Below are 23,317 nucleotides of genomic sequence, written 5' to 3'. Positions count from 1 at the left end.
ACAGATCAGATAAATTGTTCTGTAGCTTCAGTGACAGCAGAAACAAATGGCTCTGTCTCCCTCATTGTAGCACCAACATCTGGGTGGCTGCCTCCACATTTCTGCCCTGACTTGAGGCCTCTCCACATCCCAAAAGCAGGGAGGGAACATTGTTTCTCATTCCTCAGGTAGCCCCAAAATGGGCCAGGGCCTGAAGGGGCTGGGAGGGTGGGATGGATCTGATGGGATGGAGATCTGGAGGCTTCAGACTCAGGAGATCCTCAGGTCACAGCTCAGGAGTCTTTGAGGAAAACACAATTCTCAGAACTGGCAGAAGACCTACAAACAAGCTGACTCATTTCAGACATGCCTCAATCTACACCTCAGCAAGCTTGGTTAAATTCTTAGGAAACAACGCAGAAAACAATGCAAACCCCAAACCAGAAACCAGAGTTGCAGACAACCATCTTTGCAAATTTAGTTTCTAACCTGGCTTCCTTTCTTTCAGGAATGGAGCAGCTCTTTGGGAAGCTCTGTGAACCCCTTGGTTTGTCATGGCTGCTCCTGGGCAGTGATGGCACAGGAGTGAGGGAGTCACTTCTGAGGCAGCTTCCCTAAAAGAAAGGTCAGCCACGAGGTCACTCCCTATGGACCAGAGCTCAGGTATGGACCTGTCCATTAACCTTTATCTAGCAGCACATTCCACATCCTGTAAGTGGGCAGCATAGTGAAATTTCTGCCTAAAGTGATCATTATTAATATTTTCTGTATTGTTATAAAAATATCCTTACTTTCAGGAATTTGCCTACACCACAAAATTATGCAATATTTCAAGGGATACTGAAATATATACATATTTTGAAATATGAATGTGTGTGAGAAAGCAAGGAATTGATGGACATTTAATAACTGAGATACAGCATTCTGGTTTTTTCAATCCAAGGACGTTCAAACTCTCCACCAGCCAGGGAAGCTGTGGCTGCCCCACCCCTGGAAGTGTCCAAGGCCGGGTTGGAAAGGGCTTGGAGCAACCTGGGATAGTGGAATGGGATGAGCTTTAAGGTCCCATTCTGGGATTCTTTACAAACCCTGATTTCCTGCCTGTGATGGGTTTTCTATCAGGCGCCCCAGAATAAAGAAGCCAGATCTCTTTTCCCAGCTCCCTCATTGCACCAGAGGCACAAATTACATTTTACTTTCTGCAAGCTGGGGAGTTGCAACCAGCTCTGGTGCCTTTGGGGTAGGCGGGGAAAGAAGTGCGGCTGATTCTAAATAAAAGTTACTGTCAGATCAACCTTGATAGCAGATAATGGCAGTGATCACATGGGAATAAAGACTCAGGCTCTGGTTTAATCATCACTCCCTATCAGCTGCACTGATGCAGTTCTGCATGACTAAGTCAAATAAATGTTAGGTAACTGAAATTATCTCCTTGCTTTGTACTCCCCCCTCCAGTACCCACAGTTTGTTTCGGGGACTTTGAAATAGGGAGATCTGTAAAGGACATCTGTGAGTGCTGATAACAAACAGGACAGGGTTTTTGTGAAGAGGTAGCTGAAGTTAAGCTATGAAAGAGAATTTCAGAGGCAAGAAATAGTCCTAAGGTCATAAAAATCACGTGTGCCTTTGAAAATTTCTATCAAGGCTGTACCCAGCTGCCTAAATTGGCTTCCATTCACTTCACAGGGTCTCTCTAAGTGCTGGAGCACGTGATCTTCAATTCTACTCCCAAAAACTTGGTAGGGGAAAGACCACCAATATTGAAAAGATGACTTTGACACATTACAGAAACCCCTGTAACTAGTGGTGTGACATTTTCATTTTAAAAGATCCCCAAAATCTCATATTGAAACCAATAGGAAGCCTCATGCAGGCAGGCCTGAGGTTTGGCTTGAAATCTTGATCCAGATCCAAGTTATGCTGGTTAGTTTATCCTAAAAGAAAGAATAAATGTGTAGGATCCTAATGTGTTCCAATAAAGCAGCATCCTTAATTTGTTCAGTATCTCAGGTAAATTAAAAATTAATAATTAATTGGACTTTCTCCACAGCTCTGGTTTCTTTTGTAATGCCCGTACCCCTCAGGAGCTGACTGCAAGCTCACACAGGTGATGTTCCTTAAATCCTTAACTCCCAGAAATGACCCCTTTGACACCCAGCAAAAGCTGAAGGAAGGAAACGACACTATTATTATTATTTTAATTTATTTGCTAAATTTCAGACCCATTTGAACAGGTTTCACTCAGGAGTTTTCAGTGTTTGAGTTGGTACTTCTGCCTTTAGCCCCCATAGCAAGGACTACTCTGTGTATTTAAACTGAATTTGATTTAAGTTTAGTTTTAATTTAGGGCAGCCTGCCCAGATTTCTTTCCCCTCTGCTGACAAACTTGGCAATGCTTTTACAGGGCCCAGAGAGCGTTTCAGTCTCTCTTGCAAAGAGCCTTCACACAAAGCACTTTATTTCCCCCAGAACAAATAAACAAGGAGTAAACATCCCTCCTCTTACACACACAGAACATTTCCTTGTCATTCTCTTCCCCTTTGTGCCATTTCTACTGCCCAAGTGGGACTCGAGCTTTATGAAAATGTTATGAAAAGGCAAAGCTGCATTTTTGCAATAGTAAGGACTCAAAAGAAAAAAATAAACCCAAGGTTTTTTGTATGTTTGCATGCACAGCTTGTGGACTCCCTCCAGTTCAGCTGTGTTTGAGGATCCCAACAGTAAAGGGACTGTGCTCTGTTCAAAATGCAGTGAAACCCCTGGAAGGGGAGAGCAGGCAGATTGGGGTGGTTTGATTTCCCCCTTTTTTATCTTGAAGAATGCGCTTTCTTGGGTTACACATTAAACTGTCAGGAGGCAAAATCAACACTTGGGATTCTACAGGGAGCTGGAAACATTGCTCCACAGAGCATGGCCATGCAGAGCTTCTCCCGCACATCTTCAAGTTGTTTCCCTTATCTAACCAAGCTATGTATAAATATTAACATATTATTCATGGGCAAATAATTCCATGCCACTCCTTGCTGCTGCCTTAGAGTATTCTTGGTTGAAATGAAAATGACAGTCCCTTTGTGAGGCCTTCAATGCATTTTAGGTTAAAAGAATTGAAGAAAAAAAAAAGAGAGAAAGGGTAACTTAAATAAGTAAACCTCAAAAATGAAGAAGTGGCCTTTAACTGTTGGTTTTAATGTAGGGGAGCCACCACCACATAAAAACTACTGACTAAACTCTATAGTAATAGCAATTAGTCAACTCCCACTTGACTTGGGTGAGGTAGGGCTGGGATCCAAAGGATTTGCTCCCTGCTGTGTGCATGGATGATCTTGTGAGCAGTCTCAAGCTCAGCCCAGGTTCTGCACAAGTCTTGGCCCAAACAAAGTCAGGCCCAGAGTTTGAACATGATCAGGATCTCCCTGCAGTGCTGGGAGGTCAGTTTGGCCAGGCTGTTTCTGTTTCCCAAAACTGGTGGGACTGACCTCTTCATTACAGGTGAATTTTTTCATTAAATTGTTCCTTGAGAATATCCCTTGCGCACAAGGAAAAGTGTGTTCCTCCAGAAGAGGACTCTTCTTGCAGAGGGCCAGACATGCCAGCAGTTGTGGACAAGAAGCCACTGCAAGTGGAACATTGAAAACAGGAGCTTATTCATAAAAAAAATGTATTTATATTTACTCCTTTAAAGCCTTTGCTCAGGAGCTTTTTTAAAGTTCAGCTGGATAGAAAATGCCCATTTCAAAACCAAAGCAAAGACTTTAACAGATGTGCCCTGGCGAAGAAAAAGGGTGCAGACACAGCAAGGAATTGAGAAAGGACAGACAGTCATATATGGACACGGGTAAGGAATCTCAAATAAATGTTTGTGGCTAGAGCTGGAGTTTTTGTGTTACCTGCAATGAGCCTCTGGTTTTGGGGCCTGGCCTATTCCTCTCTTTTTTTCCTGACTGCAGCTTTTGGTGCTTTTTTTACTACAGCAGACAAGGGAATCTCAGCAGCACCTTGCTCCCTCCAGCAACCAGGGCAGGGACGCATCTCATGAGAAGCACTGCCCCTAAAACTGAGAATTTGGATTTTATTTCTTAGCCATATTAAACCCCATGAAATTCCAGGTTGCCAGAGTGGGACAGGGCCATGTTTGTCACACTGAGAGCAGCCTGACAGCAGCTCCTTGTATGCAAAGTCTGGGCAGGGCTGAGTTTGCAGGTGCTGCCTCCTCACACCCAGGTGCTGAAAATCCTCCACTGCATCCCTCAGGATATCAGCACATCCCACTGGGTGGCCACCCTAGTGACAGTTTTATCTCCAGCCTAATTAAAAGTATATTAATTTCAGGCTGTTAGCACATTTGGAAAGATTAGATCAGGCCTTATCCCAGTGATTGTGGCTCAGGAGAGGGCTCAGCCTCAGGCGGCTTTTGTGTCCCTGTGTGTCCCTTTCTGTGCTCTGACAGCCATGCAGGAAAGAAGCTGGAGTGTCCTCATCAAGATCTTTTATTTTCTCTTATGAAATTCCAAAACCAAACAAGGAACTCTCCTCCAGACTATCACCGTCCATCTCCCTTCACAGATTGGACACTTGCAAACTGTGCCAGGACTCCCCATGTAAGAGCCTATTAAGATTTCAAAGCCAAGCCTCTGGAAGGAGGAGGGAAAAGCAGAGCTGGGATTCCCTATGAAGGTGTTTGTGAGGAGGAGGCCCTGCCTGGAGGGATGTGCCATAAGGGGTTTGTGAGGAGAGCTGTGTGGCCCTGCCCAGCAGGATGTGCTGAGTTAGTGAAGCGGAGCTGGGATTCCCTCTGCACCCTCTGAAAGTGTTTGTGAGGAGAGCTGAGGGGCCCTGCCCAGCAGGATGTGCTGTGTTAGTGATTGTCAGATTTCGAAGCCAAGCCAAGAAAAAAGGAGGGAAAAGCAGAGCTAGGATTCCCTCTGAAGGTGTTTGTGAGGAGGGCTGAGGCCCTGCAGGATGTTCTTTGAGGGGTTTGTGAGGAGGGCTGAGGCCCTGCCCAGGAGGATGTGCCATGCCAGTGAAGCAGAGCTGGGATTCTCTCTGTACCTTCTGAAGGTGTTTGTGAGGGGGCTGAGGCCCAGCAGGATGTGCCATAAGAGTTTGTGAGGGGGGCTGAGCCCTGCCCAGGAGGATGTGCCATGCCAGTGAAGCAGAGCTGGGATTCTCTCTGGAGGTGTTTGTGAGGGGGCTGAGGCCCTGCGGTCTGTCCCATAAGGGTTTGTGAGGGGGGCTGAGCCCTGCCCAGCAGCACGTGCCATGGCAGTGAAGCAGAGCTCAGCCACGTCCTGTGCAGCTGCGAGTGCCCCGAGCAGCCCCGACCCCAGGGGAGCAGCCAGGGGCCCCCAGCTCACCACAAACACCCCCTGAGGCCCAGGCTGCCTCACATCTCACTGAGACACACAGGGGAAAACTCACATTTCCTGGGAGATCACTCACCTGCCCCAGCCTCAACACTGCCCTTTCTCTCTCTGCTGAGACCTGTACAGTTCATAAAGGAAATCACGAGGGAATTGTTATTTGCAGTGGATAATTTCAGTTCTTCTTCAGAGCAGCTCTGTCCTGTGCCCCACATGGGCCATGGGAAGGCTACTCAGAGGTGTAAATCAGAAGCAGAGAGGTTTAGGAGTGCAGGAGTGGCCTGTCCACGGCTCTCCAGGGAGGTCAGCTCCAGTTCAAGAGCGCCTACACAAATAACTGCCAGGAACTGGGAGAGTGTTTCAGAAGGATCACTCTGGACGTGCTGCTGCCTTGTATTTTTTCCTTAGGCAAGAGGTGCTGCCGTGGTAACAGAAAGGATTCTGGCTTAACTAGAAGTGGTTGTGTGCTTTTTGCACCACTGAGCCTCTTGGAACATGCAGGTGAATTGGCTTGTGTGTATGAAGCAATAGGAATTTCCAACAAAACAACTTTTTATTGTGTGTGCATGTTTTCTCATCTGCAGAGAAGAATAGCTGTGGTACCCTGCAAGGATTTGACTGAGCTGTGTATTTCACAGAGCTGACATTACTGCTGAAGACATTAACTTAGAAAGGCCTCGCTTTTTTCATGACTCACGCCAGAAACTATTTTCCCGTAGGTTTGTTCTGAGTGATTAAGATAGGTTTGCTTGCATATAAATGCTGTTCTACACATATAGATATATTTATTACCTTAATCAGGGAAAGCTCCCACACTTTCCCTTGTTTATGCACATTATACATGATTTAGGTTCCAAGTTAAATGTCACAGCCCTTATTTACAAGGTAAGCAATGAAGATAACCCAATTTAAAACTCCTCATTTTCAGTGCTGCACATCTCACCCTTCATGGAGAACACTGGACAAGAGGAGTTGAGGCCACCAGCCTGTCTGCTGTGAGCTTCCCAGCTTGTCCGCCTGGGAATTGTAAAATTCCATGTACAGGTAGGAAATTACATTTAATATTTCAGTCAGTGAGGTAGAAATGGGGACAGCACCTCAGAAGCTGCTTCTCAACCACTCCCTGATTTTCAGCCCAGCCACAGTGGCACGTTGGGAGCTGTTGGAGCAGGCAGCAGGCTCCCTCAGAGCCCGAGCCCAGGCACGGAACAGCGTGCTCTGGCCACGCTGCTTCCATCCTGCCTGTCCCAGCTCGCCCTGAACACCTTCCTGTCTGCCCCAAAAATCCCTTCTTGCTACTCAAAGGATGCAAAGGGAACGTGGAGCAAAGCACACAACAATTCTTCAGTCTCTGAAGCCGTTAAAAATATTTTGGATAAAGGTACATATATGCACAGCTGAGCTCCAGTGAACACCTTCTTGTTTCTCATGCTAATTTTATATTGTTCCTAAAGCAGAGCCTGATTTTTCTCTTTGTGAAAGGAGAATTTTAATCCTGGTCCTATTCATTAATCATATCAAAACCCAAGGTATGCAGATATTATTTTTTCAGTAATTTTAAGGTGCTAGTGTATTAGTAAAAGGTTAAGAAATGCAAAAGAGCTGTAAAGGGTTTGGGTTTTTTTCTTGAAGTGTTTGGTTTCCTCACATTATTGCAGACTACATATATCTTTATTTCTCAGTAAGAGCAGACTGTGGCCCTCTACAATTCCAAATACAAGCAAAGATAATGACTTTTTAAAAGTAAAGAACAAATTGTTCCACAAAAAATGAGCACAATCACAAAAAGAAGCATAAACTTCTCCTGCCTAGTGGTGGCTTCCAAGACGTCAGACATTTTGTAAACCAGCAATCGGATCCAGACCATGCAGAATTGGGACGGTCCTGCTTTTCCTGTTAATTTTTCCACTATGAGAGTGTCCAAAACTCTCAGAAATAAAGGATTACTGTCTAGGGGTTCAGAAAGTCATATTTTCATAGACCAGTTCTTTCTGACAGGTAACCCCAGCAAGCACACAAGCTGTTCCATTAAATATCATGTCCTTAAGTATAGAAATGTATCCCACATCCCAAGCCCAATTGTTTGTTTGTTTTCAGGAGTGTTTTCAGTGCTGCTGTGGCCCAGAGTTTAGATCAGTGGTTTAGCTGCCTACACCTCATTTCGAGGTTGTAAGCAAGAGACCCAGTTTGGTTTAGTGTTTAGCAAATTATCTTCACCCTTTTGCCACTAAATCACTGTACAAGCACAAGCAAACCACTCAGCTCTTCCTCTCCTTCCCCTTATTCAAATGTACCCAGACCATGACTTGTGATATGACTGTGAGGAGTGAAGATCAGCCCATGAACATGGACAGAAAATTCTAGAAACTCTGCTGAACCAAGGTCACAGCATGAATTGTGAGTGTAGAGATGGGATTTGAGTATTATCAAAATCTTTCTGGATGAAAAAAGCATGGAATAGTGCCCGTGGTTTTCTATCTAAAACAGCCAGAAAGAAATGCTGTTCCCCAGAACAGAAATCTGCTCTGAGATCACCCTGGTGTAATATGGACTTAGCAGGTCTGAGGCAGGTCCTTCAGCCTTTGGGCTTGCAAAATGTGCTGGGGCAAGAATTGACAAAACAGAAAAAGATTATTTAACTTCACCCCATTTCAAAATGTAATAAGAATGTATTTCTGCATTTAAAAAAATTTGACTTCCCCATCTGTGTTTCACTTGGTTGACATATTCAAGCCATTTTCTGGAGTTGTGAACAACTTTTAAATCAGAGTTCAGACCCTTAAATAATCACAAACTATCAGAAACTTGGCCTTTTCAGAAAAACACAAATATACAGCAAGTCGACAGCACCAGCAAGTCAGTAACTGAGGCATCCTGCTTTTAGTGTAAATAGTATCAGTAATTTTATTTGCAGTGCTTTAGAGGTATTGAGGAGATATTTCCTTAAACGATGTTGGGATCATCATCTACAGGGGTTCCACATCTTTGTACTTCAGGCATCTCAACCAAAGCAGCCAAAAACTGGGTCAAGGCAACAGTCCAAAATTTTAGTGGTGAGCCTCCAAAATTCAAGACACTCAGGGAATGCATGTTGGGGAATAATATGAGAATGCTGAAGGAAAAAAAAAAAAAAAAAAAAAAGAAAGAAAGACATATTTAATTTGCATCCAATATTAATATTTCAAAAATTGGTGCTGTCAGTTTGGAATAAAAGCCTGGGTTTGAAGTGCCTGTGAAAGCCAAGGCAGCTGCCTCAGAGCTCAGCCGCTGTCTGATGCCATCGGTTCCTGAGTTGCCAGGAGGCGGTGTGGATGGCTGGCCGCTCCAAACCCACAGGCACCCACAGGGAGCTTTGGGATGCCGCTGTCGAGGAGTCTCCCCCGGGTTACTCTGGATCCCGGAGTATGGGAATGTGGGTTGGCAACAACCCGCGGGTCTGGGAGCTGCCGAGATGCCCCGCAGGCTTCCCAAATTCGGGCTCACCGCCGCCCCTTCTGATAGGATGGAGAAAACTGGGAAGCGTATCTCAGCTTGAAAACTCAGCATTCGGGAGCCAAGTCCCACAAAATTTCACCCTGTTGCTCCTGGGCAGCTGCTGCAGGGAGATGAGATGCAGCTGGACCAGATAAAAGGAACCAGCCTGGTTGGGGGCACCTGCAGAATCACTAGGTGCCTCTGAGACTCCTTGCTCAGCACCATTTTGGGGTAGTTTAACAGAGAACTGCTGCTTTGAGTAGCTAAAGTTTATAATTATATGTTTTTTTAGGACCTGGGCTGCCTTTCAGCATCCTTGAGACCGGGGAGTGTGACAACCCAGTCTGCCCAGTGATGGAAAGTTAGAAACTGGAAATGTACCTGGATGCCACCCTGAGTCAGCCCAAACCGAAGCATCTCTACAAAACACCTAGATGTGAACAAACTGCCGTCCTCTGACAAAAATATTCCGTCTGAGAATTTCTGACCAGCTGCGGCGGTAAACACCTCCAGGGTGTCCTTTTTGTCTGATACAGGGCAAAAATTATTCGGGTGCCTGTTGCTCGGGGTGGAAAGATGAGGGAATGGAATAGTAAATTAAAAGGGTTGGAACAAAAAGCAGCTGATTGACTGAGCACGGCTGGCCAAGCTGCGTTCGGGTATCTGTGTGGGAATGGATGAAATGCCCGTGGCAGGGGCCGCAGCCACGCCGTGGACCCTCTCCTCCCCTTTCCCTCACTGAGCGGACTTTACACTTGTGGGGCTTTACACTTGTGTTTATTTTCCTGCCTGCCCTCGGTGGGGTTTGTCCCGGCACCTCTCCTTGTCCTGCTCCTGGGCCTTTCTGCCCTCGCCGTGGGCCCCGCGGAGCGCGATCCCCTCGGGGAGCCGGGGCCTCCGCAGGCGGCGACGGAGGCGCGGAGTTCCCGGCGGGCCGGCCGCCTCCCCGCCCTCCTTCCATCCTCCCTCCCTCCCTCTCTCCCTCCCTCCCTCCCTCGGCGGCGTGTTTGGGAGGGAAGGAGGGGGTGGAAGCCGGGCCGGGGCGGCCAGCAGGCAATTTGCATGAGAGACAGACTGGGAATGAGCTGGAGTGGGCGCCTCTCCGCGCACACAGAGCGGGGCAGGAGGGGGAGGAGGAGGGAGCTGCTGCCGCCGCCGCCGGGGAGAGGCGGCGAACTCCGGGCAAAGTTTGGAGCCGCGGGCCCGCGGCGCTGAGGCAGCGACGGGCGGGGAGCGGCCGGGCCGGGCCGGGCAGGGCCGCGCGGTGTGAGGCGGCGGGCAGAGCGCGGGGGGCGGCGGGCAGAGCGCGGAGCCGGCGGCGGGCGCTGCCGGCACAGCCAGCATGTCCTCCATCCTGCCCTTCACTCCTCCCATCGTCAAGCGGCTCCTGGGCTGGAAGAAAGGCGAGCAGAACGGGCAGGAGGAGAAATGGTGCGAGAAGGCGGTGAAGAGCCTGGTGAAGAAGCTGAAGAAGACGGGGCAGCTGGACGAGCTGGAGAAGGCGATCACCACGCAGAACATCAACACCAAGTGCATCACCATCCCCAGGTACCGGGCTGCGGAGGGCGCGGCCCCGGGGCCCTGGGGGGCGGGGGAGCAGCGGGACCCGCAGGGACCCTCAGGGACCCCCGAGCTCCGGCACGGCCGGGACAGGGCTCGTTTGGCGTCCCGGCCCTGCCGCGCTCGCTGCGGTGTTGGTCCTCTCTACCTGCTCCTTGTCTAGTTCAGAAAAACCCGTAACTGGCTACAGAATTGAATTACTCTCTAGTAACCAGAGAGAAAACGTAGTGGAGAAAATATGCCTCGGGCCGAGATCATAAAAAAAGAAAAAAAAAAGTTGGAAGCGCTGCGGATCAGTTCCACTCACTGAGGGTGCTCTCATTGTCAGAAGTTTCAGCGTGTTCTCAAGTGCTGTTGCATTACGATTTTCTTGTGATTAGTGCGTCAGGAAAACGGTTTTGTTTGGGTTGTTTGGCTTCTTCCTTATTACTCCTCTGAAGGAGTGATTTAGAGCCCTGCTCTGCTGATGTTTTCGAGTTACTTTTTAAATCGGGAATGCAAACGGCAGAGTTGAAGGAGGTCGTTCGGAGTGCAAAAACACCCCACACATGTGAGGGTGAATAGAACTGATTTTTTCCTCCATTTTTTGAATGAACATAGATTTTATTTTTAGTCTGCGTTCCGAACTCGATCCATAGGGCCATCATAAATCATAAAAGACGTGTATAAAACTATCTCACCTAAGAATAATTTTCCAAGTAACTTTCAAATGGCTGCCCACAAGTGGTGTTTTATTGCTGCAGATTGTTGATTTCTGTGAGCTCAGCCAGATGACTGCTGGGTCTGTTCCTGATTGTTGTTTGAGAGTACTTTTTTTTTTTTAAAGCAAAGGCCAAAGTTCATTCCAAATATTTGAATGCTGCATAATTGTGTGCTTCTGCGTGAGAAGATATCTGTGTGTGTGTGTGTATTCATGCTTCTCTCTGGCACAAACAAATGTATGCTTTCTTGGTTGTCAGAATGATTTAATATGCAGGAGCTGATACAAAGCAGCATCTGTTGCATGAAAAAGTGAACCAAGTAGCTTAGAAATGTGGATGTTTGGAGCTCCTAAAATTTTATTCCAACAACTGCAGCGTTTTTTTAAAAGGAAAAATAAAGCCTCCTTATCTTTTTTGGTGCTGAATGACTGTGGCTAAGATTTTGGCCAGTAATGCAAATGAGAGCTCTCAGCCTTTGTTAGAGTTGCTCCGGCTTCTACTTGAAGCAGAAATCAAAACCTGTAGAGCCACCACACAATACAAACGCCTTAAAACCTATATTTTTAAAGTTCTTGGTAAGCAGCTTGCTTTCCACGTACTTAATTCACTGTTTAAAGCACTGCCCTGAAATATTTACCATTTCAAAAGAAGAAAATTGCTGTAGCAGCCCTGCTGCTGTGACCTGGGTATTGTGTGTGGCTGATGCTGACCCGTTAGGGAGCAGAGCATGAAGGCCCCTGGAACTTCTGTGACTCCTAACAAGGTGGTTTAAATAAGGAAGGATTTGATATTTTATGATTTAAAGGAAGAAAAGAGTTGGGCCAAACACAATGCTTTATTAAAGAAAAAAAAAAGTAGAGGTTGAAAATAAATAACAACACAAACATGTATCATAAGTGATGAATACTCACCTTCAGAGATTGCCCTGGCTGTTCCTCCTCTGTTAATGAAAATATGTGCAGAAATTAAAACATTTCATGTTCATTTATGACACTGAGCCTGCATCCTGCAGATCTTACACCTCAGTATGGGGGAGGCATCAGCCTGTTTGGTGGGAGCCCCTTGTAGCTTGGCATTTGTTTTTAAACACAACTTCATGTCTGCTTCTTTATTGTTCAGAAATGACCGTGGTTAGGTTTTCTGCACTGAGATATCACATCTGTGTGTCAGAGGTTGGGGAATGGAGCATAGAAAGATCTCTCTGAGGTCAGTGCAGAGCTGCAGCTCTGACCAGGCCTTGTGACTTTAAGAGCTGTGCCTTTTCCTCTGGGCTGCGCTGCTTGTCCTAATGTATCTGTGAATCTGATTACTGTGTCATCTGAAATTAGCGTTTGCAAGACGATTTTAGCCTGGTTTTAGTTTGCTGTTTGTTATTTTCATTTAATAATTTTAACGTATGTCATTTTACTATTTACTCAAATAATATGTTGGGGAGGGGGGAGAGGGGGAAAAGCATCATTAAGGATTAGCTCATGTTGTGCATTGTCTGTAATGCATCAGTAGACTGAATTACAGTGGAGCCATGCCAGTGATGACTCTGGCCCAGCAGGAGCAGGGTAAGTCCAAAATTAGCTATTGTATCCATGAGACAGAGCAAGTTTCACATGGAAAAGGGCTTGAGCTTTGCAGAAACGTTGCTTGTGGGAATGAGGGCTATGCAGCAAATTCCTGGACTGATCAGGTGGGATTGTTTGAAGAAAGGACAGGAAAAAAATATTTGTTTTGTTGTAGGGCTGAGGAATTAGAATAACAAATGTATTCCTGCTGTCGTGTTTATCTGCTGGGATCTGGAAGCATGTACTGCGTGCTATCTCCTGACAGATTAGTAAACAGGGATTAGTTTATTTGCTTGTGTATTTGCTCAGCATGTATTACTTCTCCAAGTGCTCAGTTTCTGAGGTGTGACAGACACCCCAGGTTTTCTGCTGGGAGAACCTGTGGCAGACAGCAGAAGGCTGGAGAGGCCTTCAAGGATTTCAGTGTGACTCTCCTGGCAAGAAGGATTTTTCCTTGTTTTTACTGCTGGAGGAGGAAGTCATTTCCACCTGCAAAACTCTGGTCTCAGACCATCCGATGGTTTCTGGTGCTGCACAGGGGAGCTCCTTCAGAGGCTCTTCCTTCCCTCCTGCTCTGGGCACAGCTGCCAAGGCCCATCCTGCCCCAGCAGGACCTTTCTTTAAACCTTTGTGCCCTTTGGTGTCAGAGCTGACCTGGTGAGTCCGGGTCTCCCTGGCAGAAAGGTTTTTTCATCCTCTATTGGGTGATAAAAGTTGAGAGCACACATTCTTCTGCCATTAAAATGCATCCTTTGTCACAGTTGCTTATCTTGCAAGCCCAGCTTTCAGGATGAGCATTTTTATCACTTTTCAGACCAAGCTGGGCACAAGTGTGCCATTAACACCTACCCAGCACAGGCAGCTGGGTGTTTGCGGCTTCCCTGCTTTGCTCTGTGAGCAGGCACTGATCTGCTCCAGCTGCTTGCAGGATTTTGGTGCCTCTGTTCTTTTCAGAGACCCAAAAATGTGGTAAGAATGGCATCTACATCTGGCATTCATACAAACCTGCAAAAATCTGAGTTTCTAGCACTGTTCTGAGCAGAAGTGAGGCCGTTTTGTGCACCTGAGAAACCAGCAGCATTTGCCCTGGAAATGAGGTGTGATGAGTGTTCAACTCAACATTTTTAGGGTCTGATCTGCAGAAACCAGACACGTGATGGGCACTCAGTAATTTCTACAAGCTGGGCAGTATCTGTAGTCCTGCTTTATGAGATAGTAAATGCTTTGTTTCAAGAGCTTTAGTGGTGCTACACACACAGACATAAATCTCCTGACATTTTGTAATATATTTTCATATGCACATTTTTCTTTTGAACTCATTACTGTATTTATTTGTTTTGGTATCACCAGTGGTTTTAGGGGAGCCAGGATTCCTGTATGGAAGGAACACCTTCTTTTAAGTGGTGGGTTGTATTTTTTTTTTTTTTTTAATTTAGAAAACAGTTTTGCAGAGAGGTGGGTGTTATTTCTTGTGGAACTCATCTGATAAGGGCAGAATGTACCAGTTAAAATGGAAACATGGCACATTTGCTTCTTAGAAGCCACTGAACAAGGTGTTCCTTAAATTATTTACATTTTGGTGGGGAAAGCCGGGGATAATACACAAGGAACTTAATGAATAAGGATAATAGAGAAGGAACATAAATATTTCAGAAACATCTTGGCTGTGAGCACAGCTTTGGTTGTGTTGGTAGTTGACCACACAATATTTACAGGATTTGATCATGTTCTTGGGTTTGAGGTGATACCAGGAAAATGGGAAAGCTGTGAGGATGTGAAGTGGCAGAGGCTGTCTGCAAGACCCTGAAGGATGTTGTTTCACATCATGGTGTGATTTTGGGGTCATTGGACTCCTTGTGGGTCCCTTGCAGCTGGGGATATTTTGTGATTCCACACTTCTCTTGGGGCTGCCCATCTGATGCAGTAACCAGCAAAGGATCAGTCACAGCTCTGTGTGTCCATGTGTAAATTTATTTATTTTTCAATGCCAGTTTCAAGCTACCTTGTTTTCAGTTTTCTGTTCCTGAGTGTGAGGAGCTTTAATATTTCATGGCCTTGTCTGGGAGCGCCTGCAGGGGCTCAGCCCTGGTGTGCAGGGTGGTTACAGCCCAGTCCCTGTGTGCAAACCCCTCTGGCTGCCATCCTCCTGCTCAGCTCCATCTGCTGGGATTTTCCTGCTGCAAACCCGTGTCAGTGACCTCTGTCCTGCCCGAGCTTCCTGGGCAGGGTTTACAGCCCTGCCCAACCTTTGTGCTGCTGCAGAGCCCTCACCAGCCCGGCTGTGTGGCCTCTGTGGGACAGGCAGGTTGGGTCTGCAGGTGAAGGTACACGGAGTGCGCATGGGCCTGAGCCTGACAGGGCTCCTGGAGTGCTGGGCCCTGCTCCTGGGCACAGGGTGTGACTCTTGGCATGGTCCTGTGCAGGGCAGGAGTTGGACTCTGTGATCCTTGTGGTGCCCTGGGGCTGTGCAGGGCAGGAGTTGGACTCTGTGATCCTTGTGGTGCCCTGGGGCTGTGCAGGGCAGGAGTTGGACTCAGTGATCTTTGTGGGTTCCTTCCAGCTCAGCTTTTCCTGGGTGATTCCGTGACTTTCCGCCTGCAGTCCTGCTTGTCCATCAGTGCCTTTCTCATCTCCCCACAGGTCAATCCCCCCTCTCTGGGCACAGATTTCTGCTCCCTGCAGCCCCTCCAAGTTTTTCTCTCCCCCTTGCACTTGTTCCTGCCTCTGACATCAGCCTGGGTGATGTGTGTGGAGTTGTTGTATTCCATTGGCATTCCCAAAAACAAAGCAGTGCTGTCAGGCTGGAGCAATAATGTTGGTACAAGCAGTTAGGGAGCAGCTACACACTCAGTTATTGTGGCAGAGACAAGGAGCAGGGAGAGGAGGGAGGCTGGGGAGGAGTTGTGCTCCCTCCCCTCCAAAGAGTTGCTGCTGGAATAGCACAGCAGCCCTTTATTAAGGTGTCTCCTCTGTTTTGTAATTTCTTGTGCAGTCGCTACCATTCAAACCCTTTTGCCAATATATATATTTATCTTTTTGCCTGAGTTGTGCAGGGCAGCTCACACTTTGCATTAAGACCGGTGATAAAACTCCTCCTGTCTTGAAAAACAACTGAAGTGTTTATCCAGGACACTGAGGGGCTAAGAGGAAAAAATTGATTTTACAGTTTGTTAAGATGCTTTCAGATATTCATATCTCTGTCTTTCATTCTTCTGCCCTTTCTCAAGAGACTAAGAGAGTTAAAATAGCTTCTGAAGGGCCTCATAATGTTCTCATTATATTGTGTAGTAAGCGTTGAATCTTTGTGAAATAAAATATTTTAAATGGTTGCTTAACTTTTGTAGCATTAGGAAAAGACCCTGAATATCACAGTCATTTAAATATAATGAGAAATAAATGCAAAAAATTGATGAAATAAGGAAATACACACTGTACAGGATTATCACATCAGGAATCCAATTAAAACGAGTTCTTCTAATAAATATTGGTTTAATAATGCAAACTTGTGATTGCTATATTATTACAACAAAAATAAAATTAACGAGATTTAATGGATTGAGCAGCCATTAATTTTCACTTGTTAATTTATTAGGAACTTCTAATGCTGTTAGGTGCACAGTAAAGCCATTATCCTGCATGAACTACTTGGTGAAATAAATAGGGCCAGCAAGTGCTCAAATTAAATTGAAATCAGTTTTTATTCCCAAATTATCTCTTTCTGTTGTTTGGGTTATTTTTTTATGATTACTATGTTTTAGCTTTCCTCTACTGAGTGCAATTAAATTTTCAGGGATGGGATGCAGCACTCCTCCAGCCAGGCTTATGAATAGTCCTAATTAACTTTTGTCCTTGTGTGCCTTGACGTGTTTGTAAAATCCCTTTTGCAGTCCGCAGCTGCCCGTGCTGATGGGCAGGGAGGGAGGGATGGGAGTGAGGCCAGGGCAGAGGTTCCTGTCCAGGCCCTGCAGTCCCACGGGGTGACTCCACCAGCTCCAGCAGGTGTTTGCTGATTCCTTCTGGAACTGGTGATGATTGCACGGCTGTGTTAGCTGAGGAGGCAGTAATGTGTGGGTTGTTGCAGTAATGCTGCTTTTAAAGGTGTTTGGGAGCTTTTCAGACCGGATCCTCATTTGCTGGCATCTCTTTGCCCCCGGGGTGATGGGACTTGCCCTTAGGGAAGTGTGACTGCTCCAGGTCCTGTGCCTCCGTACAAACAATACAAAGGCAGAGCTCTTTTCTTCTGTTTTAAAGACTCAGCTCATCGGAGCACAACTGTGAGTGGGAATAAACTATTCCTGCATAGTCAGAGCAGCCCTGTTAAAAACCCTACCAAATAAAACCAAGGGTAACCCCTAACTTCACAAGAGCCCAGCCAGGTAAGAAATAACAGCCTGCTTTTTAAAGTGTCACCCAGGGATCATCTGAGCTCCAGGAGGAAATCTTTGTTAGCTAAGGAACCCTGAGATATTAGAGCTACACAGTTCCAGATACCCAGATTTGTTCCTTCAGCAGCAAGGGAGGTTTTTGTGTGTGCTGCAGAGGCTTCTGACAGCAGCTGCTGTGGAAAACATGGATTATATCTCTCACTGGTGAGCCTTGTGAAAGAACGTGCTTAAAGCTCCTGCAAAACCTACCTGGGAGAAATGGAGCCCGTGGTGTGAGTCTAGGGAAGGTGGAGAGGTGATCCTGGTCAGTTGTGTGTGTGTCACAGAAAAAGCCTACACAGCTGACCTGCTGTTCAGCACGGGGTGATGAGGGCAGGGAGGGGACAGGTCCCAGGTGCAGCTGTGCCCTGTGTGTGCCCAGACTGTTCTGGAGCACCTGCACAGGTGGGCTGGGACCGTGGATCAGCTTATGGAGAACGAGGGTGTGAATCCTGGAGAGAGGGACTGCAGTGGCTGGTGTGGCAGGATCCTCTCCCTGGGGTTCTTAGGTTGGAAGTAGTGGGTGAGCCCTCCTTTGCTCACTTTATAATTTGCAGTTGAGAATTTGAGTAAATTTTCCTCACACATTGCGTCAGAGGAAAAGTCGGAGTTTCTCTCTGCACTGGTGACGTTCATGAACCATAACTCAACCTTTTTTTAAAAAGGAAGCCAGAACAGAAATTTCCTCCTTTGTGGTGAAGCTGCAGCCAGCAGTGGTTGAATGATGGATGCTGACACTGACTCTCCTTTTTCACAACAAAAGAGGAGAAGCTTTGTCCTTCCTGTTTTAGTTGCTTGAACATGAAAAGAGAAATTCACTTACTCTTCACATGTCAGGTTTACAGAAATATTGGGCTGAGAGGAGGACATCTGTGCACGTGAGAATGCCTCTGTTCCTGGGTTGAATGTGTGACTGTTGTTGCTTTATCTACTTAACAGCTGGAGAATTCTTTTTTCCCCAAATTTCCTTTCCCTCCATTAACTGGAATTTCTGTGTTGCTGTGTGGGAAGACAAAGACCCAACCTCAAGAACCTTTAATTTTGTTATTCTGAGCAAGACCAGATGTGGGTTTGTTTCATAGGGATACAAAGTCTATGGTTTCCACACATATGGAACTGTACAGAAAAGGTCCTTATTATTTGTTGAACAAATTGTTGTTCCTGAGATGCAGAGCCAGTTTGTAGCACATGTGTAACAAACAGTATCTGAAAAATTCTATGCATGCTTAAAAAGCGCTCAAAGTGAAAGGCTAATAAGCAGCTGGAGGCTTTTCCCACTCTTTTTGTGTTTGTGTAGTTACATGGATTTCAGTAAATTTATTTCCAATTTACAGGCAAGTGAGGGAGAGTCAGGCCAGCACAGGAAAGCAGTGAACTGAAAACAGGGGAGAGGTGTTTGTTGGTTGAATATTGTTCACTTTTCTCTTTTAAATTCAGGGATTTGGTGGCTTTTGTGGGTTCTTGGCAGGATTTGAAGCCTGCCCAGCAGAGCCTGTGAGACCTGGGGGCTCCAGCCCCAGGAAGGCTGAACTTGTCAGGCCTGGGCTGGAAATGTGGCAGCAAGCCAGGCAGGCTTTAGCTGGAAGTTTGATGGAAATGATACTTCTCTGCAAAACATTTAATTTTCAGAGGAGTTCACTGATATTTCAGGGTTTGCTGATGGGCACTGGTGGGACTGGGCAGGGACCCTCCACATTTGTGGCTGAGGTACCTCTGGGGTGGCTGATCCTGTGCCTGGCCAGAAGGCAGCATTGGGCACTTCTGTGTTTGTTTTTGTCCTTTTAAAAACCATTTCAAGCAGCTTTCAAACCAGTGGTGAAGCCCTTGTTCCAGTGTGCCCCTGCCCCACAGCTCCACAAGCTCAGGAAGCAGAAATGTTTTTAGATAAAGCCCCCCACAATTAGAGGCCTTGAACTCAGGAGAGCACAAGGTCTGCTAATGACATCTGTCCCTGCTCTCCCAACAATCAGCAGCCCCTGGGATAAAAAGCCTGGAATAGTCGTTGATGCTGGCCTGGAATCTTCAAGCAAAATTCCAGTGGGCGCTGGAGATTTTGGATTAATGACCTTGTAAGAATTCCACAGCTTGGGATGGGCAGGCTTAGAGATGACCTGGCTGATCTTTCTCCATATCTGCTACTCGGGCCTAAATTTACCTGACTTACTCAGTATAAGCTTCACCATCAGCCAGATCTGTCCTATTGGCCTGGTTTGTGTCATTGTTTTCTGATCAAAATTATATATATTTTTTAATAACCAGTTTTTGCACGAGAATGGTAGCAATTGCAAACCAGATGTGAAACCACTGTGGTAGAATGAAGCTTTACACAGCAAAATGGCAAATTTTAAAGAGCACATAATCACTGTCCACTTTTGGAGCTGATACAACTTTCTGGCTGGTTTCTGTTGCCAGTCAAAGTCTGCTTCTGAGTAGAGCTTTGCTCTTTATTAGATGCCATAAATAACTCGTGTGTAGGTAGACAGCTGATCATTGAAGCTTTTCCCAAGCCTGGTTCTGCTTGTTTGGGAGAACTGCAGGCTGAAAGTTCAGGTATAGAATTGCAATTGCATCTTTGTTTTTCCCAATCATAACTGAATAAAGATGGGGTTTCACTTGAGGATTGCTGCATAATGAATTCTCGTTGTGGTTAGGGAAGGCTGAAAATATCAGGGTTTGTTCCACACCACTGTGTAACTGTGAGGATAGCATTGCACCCTGCTTGTACCTCAGCTACCTCCCAGATGCAGTCCTTGCCTGTCAGGGAATTTAATTACAGTTGGGAAAGCTCTTAAAATCCCAGGATTTTAAAAACCTGTTGCAAACCTCATTACCTCACTGCTTTAAAAAGCTTTCTGCTGCTGCCCAGCAGCAGAAAATGAGTACACCATCTCATTTGTACTAAGAAAGCAATTTTAATTTTCATTGGAAGCTCTTTTTGAAAATCTGTAGGTGCTACGTCAGTGAGAATATTAGAATTCCACAGATGTTTAGTGGTAAACCTTGGCTGGGTTTGCCTAATATTTATCTATTCATCTCTGTAGCAGTGCCTCCTGTGCACATGGAATATTTTGACTGGTTGATACACATCATACCACAGAGTTCTGAGCTCCAGTCTGAGTCTGTTAGCACAAGTCCAGGGGAAACTCTATACATGTAGCCTCATGTTTTCAGTTATATTCTATAGCCATATGTGAATTTAATGCCATCCAAATACAGGATGGGAAATGAAAGAAATGTGTGTCTGATGCTGGTGGGCTTTTACAGCCATGACCTGCAGCAAAACCACTTGGAAAAATGTGATTTTTGTACCTGTAGCTGTGTCTTTTACTGAATGTTTTGGCAGCCTCTGAGTGTTGAGCACTCCCATCTATTTGCTTCAAAGCTCCTTTGCGTCTGAAGACTTTGTGGGGAATTGTTCTGAAAGAGATGACTGAAAACTAATAGCTGGCCATCTGGCTGGAAACAACATTATTAATTAAACGTTCTCTTTTAAATCATTTACAAGTTTGAAATAAATGCTCTTTTCAAAGCTATTGAAGCAAGATGAATTTGAAGCCCTGCTGTGGGAAACAGAGTATTTAATGTATCTCCTCACTAAAATTAAGGATGGAGAAATAACATCTGAGATCAAGGTTACGTAGATTAGCTGAGAGCAAAACAGCCTCTGGATTTTTTCCCTGTGTGTTTTCCATGGTTAGTTTCCTTGAAGGAGAACAATTAAGCTCCAAAGCTGGCAGCTACTCCCATTTAAAAATAATAATAATAAATCTTTACTATACAATATTCATTGAGTCCTCTTAAAGACCTTTTCATTATGTGCTTTTGAAGGGAGAGCATTTGTGGCCTCTCATTTTGTACCAGAGTTCTGATCTTAAATCCTTTATAGCAGAAGGATTTTTACCCTCTTTTGCTGATGGGAGAGAGTGAATCCTGAGAATGGGGTTGTTTACCTGAGGCTGATGGGGGCAAAGGGCCCTTGGGGGCAGACATCCTAAGGCCTGCTGCAGTTTTCCAGGACTGAAGTGGCATCTTCCTGTGCTCTGGATGGAAAACAGCAATCAGTTCAAAAGCTGCTCTCTCTGAGTTACACCAGTAATTTGTAACATGGGGATTTTATATTCATAAAGCTAATTTTCAGCTAAATAGAGGAAGAAGGCTCTAGCATTTTAGAATTGTAGACCCAGAACAGTGGGGGTTGGAAGGGACCTTCCAAGCTCATCCTGTCCAGCTCCCTGGATGTCCAGGGCCGTCTTTTACTGGGGTACTCAAAGCACCCTCCAGCCTCCCTTGGAACACTTCCACTGGTGGGGCATTCACAGCTTCTCCACACAAAAGAAGTAAGGAAGTGCTGAGGATACACCTCAAGACATGCAATTTCATTTTATGTCCATATTTTCCAGGCTTAGGATGAGCATGGAGCCTTTCTGCCCTGGTTTTTCAGTACATTAAGGGTCCCAGCAATCATTTTTGAAGTGTCTGAGTGACCCAAGAACCAGCTTTAATTCAAACCTATCCATATTGCAGTTCCTGTTGGCTGCATATGGAAAATGTGTGTTAGGGTGTTGGAACAGAGTAGCCATTTGAATGGATAGAAATTCATGAAGGGAGCACCCTTAAATAGGGTTGAAATAATAGTTCCATGTAAACATCCCCTCTGTTTCCTCCCTTTACTTCTCCATTTGTTCTCTGATGGGGTTCGTGGGGTAAAACAAAGCTGGTGCCAGACACAAATGAACCCATGGAGCCAGGGAAGGGCTTGGAAATGCTGGCCTGGAGTGGGGTCCTGTGAGTCCCTGCTCTGCCTGCCACGCTCTGCTGGTTTGAAGGCCCTGCTGGGGGAGCTGCTTCTAAACAGGAATAAAAATAGCCATTGGAGTGTTCTGATTTTAGAAAGAAAAAATAGCATTTATTGGATTATGATTGGCTGATGACTTTGAAGCTGGAGACAGTTTTATATTACAGAGCTTCTCACTCTGCTTATTCTCTCAGTTCCTGTTCTCCCCCCTCCCCTCTTCTTTTTCCTCTTTTCTTGCTTTCTATTTTTAGGGCGGCATTTCAGAGTTTCTGCTCTGCTGCCAGACCAGCTATTCCAGAAGAAAGAGGAAAGGTGGGAGGTAGAGCTAATGAGCACTGTTATTAATTTGGCTTTTGAGTTGGTGTTCAAAGTTTATATGTTTCCAATTTGTCTGACAGTCAATGAAAGATCTGTTTGTGCTTGAAGCCATTGATAATGCACATTTGACAGTCTCTCCAGTAAAAGAGAGGAGAGCAGGGAGTTTAGGACTGGAGAGAGGCCATTAAAAGTTTAAGGTCAATGTTATATTTTGTTGTATGTGTATGTATATATTTAGGTTTTTTTAATATATATGTAAAAATTTGTATCCCGTAGAATCAGCTTCAAGTGGAACATTTAATTAATCATTCTATGGAGAAAAAAAGTATTGTAACTTCATTAAAAAATGGTAATGGTCTGTTACCACTGGAACAAAACACTTGTTTAGTGTTACATATGCCCACACAAATAAAATAATGGGATAAAGGTTTTCCAGTCAGCTCTAAAGCTGATCAGAGTTGCTTTGAGGCATAAAAGCAGAGAGAGGGAATTTCCAGGAGTACCCTGGTGGGTATGGAGGTGACGTTCCTGCACCCTCCTGCCAAGGGCTCTGCTGCTGGGTGCCCTTGGTGCTCAGAGTTCTTCCCTGAGCTGCAGCTGCCCAGAGGCCCTTGGCTCCTTTGTGCCTTTGTCACTTGCATTCTCCTGGGTGTGCTTTTCTTTGTTTATTTGTTTAGGGATTGGGGTGCGGTTTTTTTTGTTTAAATATTATTTTTCTCCCTTGTGCTGTGGCTGAGAACCTTAAACAACAGGGGAAGATGGTTATTAGGAGGGCAAGGAAGGGGACAGAAATGTTCTTTGTTGTGAGAGCAAAGGGTGTTCCTCAGTGTGAGTGTGTGAAACAATCCAGCCACAGGGTCTGGGGTTCAGACCTGACTGGGGGGGTGATTTTGTTATTAGTTCAGTAAATCACATTTTTCACCTGTGTGAGTTTGGGGCCATCATTTTTGCACGTGCAGAGCAGCTCTGAATTTACATCACTGTGAGAGAGGAACTGGGGAGGCACAGAAGGCTTGATCACACCTTTGTTTTAGGATCACCTCTTGATTTTAAAAATCCTGTCACGTTTCATTCTTAATTTTGCTTTGCGGTCCCTGTGCTACTTGGAGCTCTGAAGGATATTTTTCTAGGCCCATTTGAGAGTTCAGTG

The 23,317-nt window shown here is 45.6% G+C and overlaps 1 protein-coding gene across 1 annotated transcript in view; it reads left to right on the top strand.

The window, feature by feature from the left end:
* The first annotated feature begins 10,071 nt into the window (after nt 1-10,071).
* SMAD3 (SMAD family member 3) overlaps nt 10,072-23,317 on the top strand; it is a 68,072-nt gene continuing 54,826 nt past the window's right edge. Inside the window, exon 1 of the mRNA XM_059482583.1 lies at nt 10,072-10,361. Coding sequence (XP_059338566.1) covers nt 10,156-10,361 — 206 coding nt within the window. The 5' untranslated portion in view covers nt 10,072-10,155. The remainder of the gene's footprint in view (nt 10,362-23,317) is intronic.

The sequence above is a fragment of the Ammospiza nelsoni genome, chromosome 14, assembly GCF_027579445.1.
Source record: "Ammospiza nelsoni isolate bAmmNel1 chromosome 14, bAmmNel1.pri, whole genome shotgun sequence".
Classification (NCBI taxonomy): Eukaryota; Metazoa; Chordata; class Aves; order Passeriformes; family Passerellidae; genus Ammospiza; species Ammospiza nelsoni.
The sequence above is the reverse complement of the archived record's forward strand: the minus strand, read 5'-3'. Positions and strand labels throughout refer to the sequence as shown.